The sequence below is a fragment of the Trachurus trachurus genome, assembly GCF_905171665.1.
Source record: "Trachurus trachurus genome assembly, chromosome: 18".
Classification (NCBI taxonomy): domain Eukaryota; kingdom Metazoa; phylum Chordata; class Actinopteri; order Carangiformes; family Carangidae; genus Trachurus; species Trachurus trachurus.
This window is the reverse complement of record NC_139909.1, coordinates 28,916,782-28,928,845: the sequence shown is the minus strand read 5'-3', so window position 1 is coordinate 28,928,845 and position 12,064 is coordinate 28,916,782. Positions and strand designations below refer to the sequence as shown.

The window sequence follows — 12,064 nt, the reverse complement described above, 5'->3', positions numbered from 1 at the left end:
TTCTACACAATCCAATGATTTTCATATAACTTAAGGTTTCTCACAATGATGGTGCGACTGATCTGATCCCATGCATACAAAAGACTCATCTTGTAGCTATTATAATTTACACTGGTACACTGCGAGATATTCGGCTGCTTTTCAAGTACATGCAAACTCAGTTCTAAACTTACTTCCTTCACAATGAGGCGAGCAGCAGGTGTATCAGGTGTGTAGAGGACTTTGCCCAGCACTAACGGCTTGAAGGTGCTCCAAATGTTGCGCAGACCAGGTGTGCCCTCCAGGGTGTCGACTAAGGTCTGACAAAAAGCATCTATAGAAGAAAACAAGAGGGGGCAGAGGACAGGGAAATTGAAGGCAAAACCAAGAAAATAACTCCTGAGTCCTGCATTTACACTGTGCGTATGGTAGAGCGAGACAGAGGAGAAATAAGCCCTTTGAGCTGTGCAGAATCACAGAATTTGCAGCAGCCAAGAAGCAAACATTATAAATATTGCACATGAGCTTGAAATTCATATTTTTGCTATCCTCTCGGTAGCTTTTCCTCAACCCTGGGTGAGCAAATATGGACATGGTATGAGCTTCATCAAATCATTAAGCATACAGTTTGACCTTTAAACTCCACATCTATTAACAGATGAGACATTTTCCATAATTTAGAGAGGGGGGTGAAGCAAACATAACAAATGGATAACATATGCTAACTACCTGGACATCTTCATAAACCAACATTTATTTGATTAGAGAAACCTGTTGATCAAAGCTGGATTTTACACCTACACTAAGTAACTTTTCAACCTTCATATAATATTTTCAGAACTTTTGTGATGGTCGACTTACAACAGGTTGAATGATGCCTCTGTCATGGCCTGAGGGGGTCTGTGTCACCTTCACTGGCACTAAGCAGCTTCCAGGTGGATGGTAGGAACCCCTCCACACAAAAAACTACAAATGTGCTGACTGCTTTACAGCATATGTCACTTCCCCCTTTCTCCATTCGTTAAAAACACGGAAGTCGAGATGAACGCCTATGTGGGATTACACCTATGATGGCAGAAGCAGCAAGAAAACCAAAGAAATTAAAAGTTTTGTCAAAAAACGAAACGGCTGCAGGGCCGAGACGTTTCTACTCTGGTCAATGTGTGTGCTTCAACCGGCTTCAGCATCCGGCAGCCCTCAAAAACCTAGAGCACAGAGCAGCTCTTGCGGGACAGGAAATCGTGTACAAAATACAAAACAAAACACCCGGTTAATTAAAAAAAAAAAAAAATACACGTTTACGGCTGATCATATTTCCCGCACTACACCTTGAAAACGTTGTAATTGGGCTGAGGCCTGCAGTCAACAGGTCAGAGGTTTTCAGACCATTTCACCCCGTTGACACCGTGAACCAGGAGATACTGATTGTAAAATCACAAAACAGACAGATCAACAGGTCAACACTGAGTTGTTGCACGCGACCGGGAAACAGAGACGGTCTTTGCGGGAAATCAGGATGTTTATGACGCTACATGCTGGTGCTCATGGGAAATGGGGTCTTTCTTCAGGCAAAACACTACCACTGGTCCACTGGCGCCACCAAACTTTAGCTGACAATATAACATATACAGTGATGGACAAAAACTAGCAGTTACAGAACAGTTTTGACCTTTTATCTTCTTAAAACATTGCTCATAAGAAAACTCTTAATGATTAATGGTTGTTCTGGTTTTACTACCACACCCTTTGTTACATTTTCTTTTACTTCTACTGTATAATTAATCGTTGACCTCTGTGTTCTGTGTTTTTTTTTTTCATGTTTGCATTTCGCTCCAGTGTTCTTCTGCCTGAATCTTATTATTTTCCAGTGTAGCTCTTTGGTGAGAAAGGAACTTCATTGTTAAATGTGACTCTCTAAAAATGTAGAAATCGGTGTTTGGAGAAACTGGACGAAGAAAAATGACAACAAAAATTTGTTGACAGAAATATTGTGACAAGACTCCTGTTGCATCCTAGACGTTATATTAGGAAAGAAATACCAATTAGCATGAGTGCTTGTGTGTGCACCTAAAATAAAAAATATATTTGTGGATGAACTTCTTTTCCCTGAAGTTTGCTGCTGAACAGAAAGCTTCCTCTCTAATTTGGTGTTGTTGCCACTGCTGCTTCCTCTATCGTCTTTTCTGGGGAAGGTGCCACCTGAATTTAACGACTGAAAAGCTTTCATGAGAGTGGATATCAGCTTTATTTCACATCAGTGACCAGAGAGTTGCAAAGTGGATACATTTACTAAAAGTTGGGGTTACTTAAAAAAAAAAAAAAAAGCACATCCACAAGCAAAGGAAAATACAAGACAAGAGCTCAGACCTGAGTAATATGGAAAAGCTTCTACAAGGCTGAGGAGAAAAGTCAATACACTCAGCGGCAGAACAATCACTACTACTTTAACTTATCTGCCAACATGAATATTGCCAGGGTGGTAGAGAGCTGAACAGGTTACACCAGGACCTGCACTGAATGGAATGCAACCTGGGGTAGGGTGCCTGCCATGTTCTGATTGAAAATGTGTGATTCCTGTAGGATGGTACTTCATCAGCCAATTGATCAACGCCCTATGTAGTCTGTTGGTAAATTAGGAGTGTGTCTTTCAGACCTGTTGCTAACTGTCCTTTTTTGTCCAGACACCTGTCATCACATTAGTGCCTTTTCAAGTCCTTTTTTTTTCCACTAAATTTTTTCCCATCGTCAGTGCCGCATCGAGACTTCTCATCTCACCGGGGCAACCATTTTCTCCATCGGAGCAGATTTTAGGAGACATTTTCAGTGCAATTAAATGTTAGCCCTTTCTGCCTGCTGGCCATCTTTCCCAGGTGCTCCAGGGAGGTCTGAGGTCTGTGTGCAGAGAGCTAATGAGCTAATGGCCACTACCTAGTATGAACCTGGCCAGATGTTCCCTCCACAGACCGCACAGATGCAACGTGCTGCAATCATAATACTTGAAAGACAGAAAAAAAATGTGTGACACACAGCTCACTACACTGTTGTTGAATTGTTTGGAAAAAAGCGTAATTTGAATTTAGGCTCTAAACTAACTTACTGTATGTAGACCTATAAGGGGGGAAAAACGACTCAGCTTCGATGTTATTCTGAAAGACACGTGCATCCGCGATTCTGCGCCCCCGAAGCCTGCATCGCATTCCTGTGATGAGTTTTTGAGGGTGAGCGTTGGTATAACTCAGATGGCGACAGAGGGAGAATAGCGCCGTTTGGTCGACCCGTCTGCAGCTTCTTACTGGCTGCTTCGGGTGGAGGGCTGGAACTGTTTTGGACTAGCCAGACCAGCAGGTCCGCTTGGACCGCAATTGGCTCCTAGATTTCCCGTTTTTCAAGGGGGGCGGGGGATCGCGCTGGCGGGGCGCCCCTCCAACAGAACGGTGGGGGAAACACTGCTTTTTGACTTCTAAAACACATCCACTTAAACGTTTTTGTATCTGTGCATCCTTGTGCATCCAGCCTTGACAAACATTGCAGCACTGAAAGTATTCAAATAAATCTGTTATATTTCATATTGAGGAAAATGCATTCATCAAGTATGTAAGACCTCAAGGACACTCCACCGGCTTGTGTACAAGAAAACTCTCTGGTGTCTTTAACATAGGGTCACAGGTAGACAGTGCCTCAATGCACGGGGGTCACAAGGTCGGCATCAAGTGTGTACAGGAGAGCACACTGTAATTGAAATCTGTAAGCACTTTATTAGGTGCACATGGACACCATGTTCCTAATACAATTATCCGGTCAGCCAATCATGTGAAAGCAGTGCAGTGTTACAACTCCAGCAGGTAGGGGTCAGAACCTTCCGTTTATGTTCACATCACACACCAAAATGAGGAAAAATGATCTCACTGACTTTGATCGAGGTGTGATTGTTGGTGCCTGACAGGCTGGCTGATCTCCTGAGATTTCACAGTTCCTGGAGATTTCGTTCTGAATGCTGCCAAAACTGAAGAAAAAAAAAAAAAGAAGCCAGCGAGGGCGACGTACGAGAAAGGTCGGAAGAGAATTGTCAGACTGGTAAGAGATGACACAGTAACTCAGATAACCACTTTTTATAAGTGCAGTGAGGAGAAAAGAACCTCAGGATGGACAACATACTGAGCCTTTAGGTAGATGGTCGGCAACAGCAGGTGACGATGTTGAGTTTCTCTGCTGTCAGTCAAGAACAGAAACATGAGGCTGCAGGGGGCAAAAAGCTCAACCAAACTAAACCTAGTCTGGTTTGATGAATTTGGATTTTGGCTGAGACAGAAAGATGTTCAAGTCAGAAATTGCTGTCAACAGCATGAATCCATGGACCCAACCTGCCTTGTCAGTGGTGGTGGTGTGATGGTGAAGGAAATTTCGCTTTTGGCAAGAAGTTGGTTTGAGCCTGTCTGTGTATTGTTGCTGACCATGTGCTAATTCCTATCTACCTATCTACCTATGGTCACAATTTGCCATCCCATGGATACTTCCAGCATGACAATGCACACACAGCATGTCATAAAGCAAAGCAAAGATAATGTCACATGGGTTTCATGCACATGGTAATGAGTTGAGTGGACTTCAGTGGTCTCCATGGTCACCACATGTGAATCCAATAGAAAATCTTTGGGGATTTTGTAGAACAGGTGATTGGCAGCATCAGTGTGCAGCCGACACATCTGTAGAAATGACATGGAACCTGGAGCAGAATGTCAGATGAAAGTTTCAAAACCTTGTGTAGCACAGGTCACAAATAAATATAAAAAGTTACTAATAAGGAGATATAAAGTTAACTCTATACCACGCATCAACTCTACACCTACACCTACAAATCCTTTCAACCCATTAAGCAGAAGGTCACAGACACCTTATGTTATAACACAATGCGCTTTTCTTTTCTTTTCTTTTCTTTTCTTTTCTTTTCTAGATCTCCTCATACAGTTCAATATGTATCTGCAGCATGTGTATATGTTTTAATTTGAAGTCCTCTGCATCTATGGACACTTCCCTTGCATAAACGGTACACATCATCATTTCAGAAATGGTATATTTTTAAAGTGATGATGAGAACACACAGCAGTGCACAAGGGCCTTGACAAATTGTTCATACTAATGACAAGAAGCAAGGAATAAAGAATTATATTTACCAGTGATGCATGAATACAGACAGTGGTGTCAAATGCATAGCACCCTAATATTAGGTACCTTTATTCAAGGGAAAGATATATCAGATTCTGATATTTTGTGTGCTAAAGGGAGAATCAAATTATAGTGGTTACACAATCTCCAGAGCTGTGAGCTGTGCAGTTCTTTTTGACAACAGATCTTTACTTTATTACAAAGCGGTGGCATGAAAGAACAAGAGAATCTGTTCTTTACTCCAGGTTTAGCCACAGTCAAATAATTGCTTGGAGCCTCAAGTCAGCCCCTCAACTTACCTGGCAAATTTAATCAATTTGAGCTGCACCCTGGAGATGGGCTCAGTTCAGCACTACAGTGAGACAGCACCGTTGACACATTAGAAATACCGGTGCTGCAGCTACACACTGTCTTACGCATGCAATCGCATGTGCAGATGTGCACACACACGGGAAAGGATATTACCCTGAGTTTGCATTTCTCATAATTCAGGTATGCACAGTAAGAGCCAGACAAGTGTGTACACACGAAGTCAGATAGACACACATGCAACTTGCATGTACTGTATACTTAATATGCCGGTTTCAAGTGAACAACTCAATGCATGAATCAGGAGGCACTATTTTTTTTTTTTTTAACAAGCAGCACAAATCTTACAAGCAGTACAAATCAAGTGCTGCCTTACAGCTTTCCAACAGAAAATCAAATAGGCTTCAATAAGTGTCATTGGAGTTACTCTTATGAGAGACCAAGAGAAGCAGCTTTGACATTCAGGGCTCTAATCTCTTGGCGCAACTCAGGGGGGCGCAGCGCGGCGAAGCCTGACCATATATTGGGACACTGCGAGAACATCAGTTTCCTCCCGCCTCACTGCTGCCTCCCTCTTCCACGGTGAAATCAAACTTGCGCCCCGCCCGCGGCGGATTTAAAGGCGAGGAGAGGAGCTCATTTTGGTTTGGATTGGATTGGTCAAGGATAGGGCTTTGACATTTGCCCAAAAAATCATATTCGAACTTTGTTTGTTTATTAATATTAATATTCGAATATATTTATTGATAATATTATGACTTATACGGTCTGATCGCCCCCCCCATCCCCCTCCCCTCGTCGGACAATCCGGTCGCCTCGGGGGTGGGGCGATCGGACCGTATAAGTTTCGCTTTCACTGCAGTCATGCATGCGCGCTTCTCTCTGTGTGTGTGCGCGCATGCCAATAAGAAACAGCGCTATGCGGAGATGAATGAACAGAAGACATGCGGCGGTGGTGTATTTGCGACAATTAAAAAAAAAAAAGGCAGCCACTCCTACATGAATGTAGAGTTAACACTGTATATTTCAACTTCTCCCTCCTTGGTTTGTAGAGTATCTATGGTCGCACTCGCAGCCTTTTGCTCTGCCGTTGCGTTGTTTATCAGTGAAGAAGTGAAGAAGAAGAAGACGTGATAACGTCTAACTTCAACAGGCTGAAAAAAGCCTCGAATCTGGATTGAAAACTACGTTTTCAGGCAAACACATTTACCAAAAATAATGCTTATTACAGGTTCGAATATTTAGAGCTGCCCTAATATTCATTCGAATATATATTTTTTTTTTTTAATATTCGAATTATATTCGAATTTCGAAGTTCGATGTCAAAGCCCTAGTCAAGAACGCACTCAGCTGTGTTAAACCCACTCCACGCCTCATCTCCTCCCTTTATGCCAATTGCGCCTCACCGTGCAATGAACGAAAATTGCAAACTGCTCCTGGACACTCCCCGTTGGCGAGGCGAAGGCGAAACGCAGGGCAGATCCGCCGCGCCTGCGCCTAGTTTACGAAAATAGAGCCCTCAGTGGTATAAGACAGGCCTCTCTCACTCACCTCACAACAACTGCCAACAGACAAGTGTTATGGCTCCACTAGCGCCAGTATTCAAGAGATATCCTTACAACTAGAAATAAAGAGTACCAATTACTACTTACTAAAAATAGACACCCACAGGCTTATACTCCTAGGATGACTGTACTAAGTCTTACTTAATTATTAGAGAATTTTATGGAGCAGTGTCAGAGAAAATTACACCAAGAAAAACAAGACAATAAAAGAGGATATCTTGACAGATCAGAGGACGGCCGCATTAAGTTAAAGGGGTTTGACGGTGAAATATTCTAATGTGAATAACAGAGCTGCTGTTGTTTGTCTTTATTTTCAGCATCCAAACTGCTTCTATACAAACCAATATAAAAACAAGAATCAAACTTGTTGAAGAAACTCAACCAAATATAGTTGCTCAATAAACTCTCTCCACTAAATGTGTAATATAACCATGTTATTTATTGTTATTCATCAAAATCAACGTTTGTTGTCATTGAAAGACAGGACTTCGCCAGCCCTGCTTTTCTATCTAATGATTCTAAAGTTTTCCTTTGCTGTGGGTGATTAATTAGGAGGGGAACATTACTGAGCTGTTAACAAAACCTTAGCGTTGGCCTTTATTGTAACTGTGTTACTATTCCTTTGAGTGTACTTTTACACTTACAAAGGAGTTGTAATTGGCCATTATGCAGACACACTGCATATTCCACATTCATTTAACTGTACATAGAGCAACACAACGAAATGCCACAGCGAATCCAAAACAACCATTAGCATGCTAACAGAGACGTTAGTGATTATTTTGTATGGGTGATACAATGTCTTTGCTAATTTGTGCTGGCACTAGCATGCAATTCCACTTCACAGTATAACTTTATTCCCAGGGAATAGAGGCGTCTTATTAAAATCTAATTTTGTGCAGTTTTCTCCAAAGAACAGGCATTTAATGAAACAGAAATGCATGGTCTCTAATGAGCGTGAGGCAGCAAGACGTTCATATCCAAGAAGTCACTCTCACGGTTTTTGTGGGACAATCATATTCAGTGATTTAAGTCTTCCCCAACCACCACGTATAATTGTTGTGCTACTTTTATTTACTAACAACAAAGAATAGTTTATGTGCAAGTAGGGTTACTAAAAACATTTATTTCCCAAGTACTGTATTATGTATATCTATGTAATAGTGAAATATCAGCATGTAATTAAGTATCACTCCATATAGAGTAAACAATGAAAGTGATAATTGATTCAAAACTGTGCAGTGTTGCAATAAGTGTGTTGTGTTACTGTATGTATAACTAAAAAAACAAACTGGTTAGATTGACTTCATTGAAAATAAAGATCTCAAAGTCCAGTGCAACCTTGTTCCAGCAACAGGAATGAGTACACCTGTGATTTCCAGCCAAGGCATGAACAAGGCTAAAACAACCTGTGAACACCACAGCTTCCTCAGAGTGTGGCCTGGCTTGTGTCTGATGCAACATGGCTCCACATGGATGTAAGGAGCTGTCTGAAACCAGACTGTGGGACTTCACAAAGATGAAAACAGGGCACAAGATTATCAGTGGGCTTCTAAATATAGCCGCAGCATGTACAAGAAGAGCCTTACGACTAATAACAGAAGGCGTATTGGCCTATCATGAAAAATGATGCCACGCGCAATTAGCCATTTACGCAATCTTGCATTGGAAAACTATGTTGCATGAAGTCGACCTCCACAGATGGCGTCCAGGAAGAAAAACCATTGCTCACAAAGCGGCACAAAACTGCAAGATTAAATGTTGGCAAAGAGCATGAAGAGAGGCCTGATGGATATTGGCAGCACACACTTTGGTCAGATGAAACCAAAATAAATTTGTCAGGATCGGATGGTGTCCAGCATGTTTGGCGTAGGCAAGGCCAGGACAACCACGGTGCTGACCGTTACTCACGGAGGTGTGAGCGTGCCCATAACAGGAACGCGCGAGTACAAAAGCTGTAGGAGTGATGACATTTACAGATGACGGCCTGAATGTTACTTTGTTTTCAAAAAACGTGCACCAATTATTTAAAAAAAGAAATATATATATAAATAAAAAGAAAGGAGCAGGGTTTCACTAGAGCAAGGCATGCTACCTTGATTTTCTATTTGTTCCTTAAGATAGACACTTTATGGACTATAGTAAACTGGCCTCACTCCTTTTGGGCTTTGTTAAACACAAGTAAATGAACAGAACTTGTTTTGACTACATATTTTATTGACATTTCCCAGGGGCGGACCTCTGTTCTGTTATTTTTTATGTCTCTGTCTCCTCATTTAGGATCTCATTTTCATTCTCAGCATTGATTTCAGTCAAAGAAGAATTAGGCGAGTTCTGAGAAAATCTATCCAACAATTTGATTTAAAAGTATGTCTTAAGAGCCCTTTTTATTTTAATAATATACTATTGTGTTTTCAAAGCAGCAGTTGAAAGCAAACATACTGTATATCCGTGGGGAAAAATAGGGGAAAAAAACAACTTTGACATATTCCAGAAAATCCTGTGTAATGTCACATACCATGTGACGTTACACAGGATTTTCTGGAACATGTCAATGTTGTTTGTATTGCATGGCTTGCCACAGTGCTGCCTCAAGTACATACAGATTGCAGGATCCTGTCCTACATGGCAGCTCAGGATGATTTACCAAACAAGAAACTAGAATCAAGTAAAATGACACCCATTTCAATTCATTGCGGACCAAGAAAACATTACCTTTAATCAATTGTGAAGCATCATCCAGGAGTTTGGGGATGGCTTACTACTTCAGTATAGCCTCAGGCCCTGACCAACAGGCCTTAGGCAACAATGTGCCGCATATATTGCTTAAGGATAAGCAGGTGTTTTCTTTCTTTTTTTCCCTGATTAAATGACATCTCAGTGTGTGTGAGCTAGCTTGCCTGAGCTGTGCCTTGTTCCAGGGGTTTACATTACAAGTAGTAGTAGTAGTACTGTAGTACTGCTACAGAACTGAGTTACAGAAATTACAAGCATCTTTTCTGTATGCACACAGTGCCTGGTTGACTTTGATATAAAAGTCCTCAGCCAACAGATAACTTAACGCATCAAAAACACACATTAAATGCAGCAATGCCAGGAAAGCAGAGTATGTGCGCTGGGTTAGATCAAAGGCTGTTTCATATCAGTACTTGACTCTGTCATGCACAAATGCTTGTAGACTCTATCTTTCCTCTTTAATAAATTAAATTCTAGCAGCCATAAGAATGCTATTCACCTACAGCCATACTGAATGTTGGGAAGTAGTCGAGATTTTCAAAGCAGCAGTGTGAAATTACCACAGTTTCCTCTAGTGTGGCTACCTGGAATACATTTTTCATAACCAGCACTGGACTGCAGCAGAAAGCAAACGCCACTGGTTGGCTACAACTGTGGAGGCTACTCTGCAACATTTTATCATGCTCATGCACTGCATATCACACCTTTTTTTAATGTGTTCTGCTATATTGTCCCTATGATGGCTCTTTCTTCGTTTGTTAGCAAAATCTCCACAAATTTCAATGATTCTCTATGTATAATGTGTAATTTTGCTGCCAAGGCCCCTCAGCTGTGGAATGTATTCAGTATCCTGTTTTAAATCACTTCTTAAAACTCACTTTTATTGTTTGGCCTTTTTTTAAATAGGAACTATGTAAGTCTGGTCGCTTTTCCGCTGTTTTTGCTAACCCTCCTCCTGGCCGTGTGCATTTGTTTACAATGAAGCTGGCGAGAAATTAATCAATGAAACGGTAGATATTATGACATATATATTTGTGTAGTTTAATCTGTCATAAACAATAGATTATAGGTTACGGGGTGCGTTTTTGTCGCGGTGCGCAGAGGAGAGCTGGGACACCGGGCGGCGGCACTGATCTTGCTTGATCTTGTTTTTCAGCCAAGAGACACAATAAGTGACATTCACATGGAATGCAGAGTGTCCATTCTCCCTCATAACAAGTTAAGCCATTTATTAAACCATCACAATTACTCAGCAGCTGTTTAATTACGGTAAAAATGCAGCATAGTTAAGCTACAAATCCTGCATAGCTTTAACTGATTCTGTTTACTTATCTTTGTGACTCTATTGTTTTTTATTATGTTTTCCTTTATTTTAATATTATTTTATAATCTATTTTATTTGTACTAATTATTAAAGGTGTTCTATAAAACAATTATTTAAAAAAGAAAACAAATATATATATATAATATATATATATATATCCTAACTATTGTTTTTTCTCTAGGGATGGGCTGTAACATAAGGACTGTGCACACAGAAAAATCAGACAAACTCAACTGGGGAAGGTGTGCATGTGTGTCAAAACCACACTTCTGGTGAGGATGGTGTCATTCTTTCTAAACAGGTGTCATACTTCATGGTAGCTTGAACTTGGCCGCTCTTCAGTGAACTCCAGTGGAAGGCCAACTGAGCCCAGTTCAGTGAAATCAATACAGCTATTGAGATCTGAGTACAATAATGCTGACAATATGGCAGGCCTGACCGCATCCCATTCTGAACAGCACAAAATACCACTTTAGAACTCCCACCCAAAAAGTGTTTCAGTGACACCATCTGTCTTCTGTAGGGAAGTTTGGGGTTGCCATATGTTCATATTTAGGATGTCATATATTTGCGCCTGGTGGCTCTGCGGTGCTCTGACAACAACATCAGTTTCCATTTGGGGTAAGATGCTCTGGACTTTCCTCTCTATTAAGAAAACATCATTATGTCAGGGTGGGGAGTGCACAGGTTTTAAATGGGATGGAAAGAGATGATTTGATTGGCTACGATTGATGCCAGCCCCTGACACAGCCGTCGATAATGAATTCCTAATCAAACCTAGTTTCCAACTCCAGTGCAGGTGCCAAGTGTACCACAGGTGGCTGTTTCCTGGATGTGCACAAGTAATAACATCCTGTGCATCCTGCACAGTTGACTTCACGGTGTACCATGGACCACTAATTCATGAAATAAGGATCAGTGGCTTTTCTCTCTGCTGCATGTGTATTTTTAGAATCGAGAAATGCTGGAAATTGCATTAAATCTATCT

The 12,064-nt window shown here is 41.2% G+C and overlaps 1 protein-coding gene across 5 annotated transcripts in view; it reads right to left on the bottom strand.

Moving 5' to 3' along the window:
- The window catches only part of LOC311002053 (phospholipid-transporting ATPase ABCA1), a 182,600-nt gene that overhangs the window by 141,516 nt on the left and 29,020 nt on the right, over positions 1 to 12,064 (bottom strand). For all 5 annotated transcript variants that reach the window (XM_083993263.1, XM_083993262.1, XM_083993264.1 and 2 more), the window contains one exon: positions 174 to 313. In XM_083993263.1, coding sequence (XP_083849389.1) covers positions 174 to 313 — 140 coding nt within the window. The remainder of the gene's footprint in view (positions 1 to 173; positions 314 to 12,064) is intronic.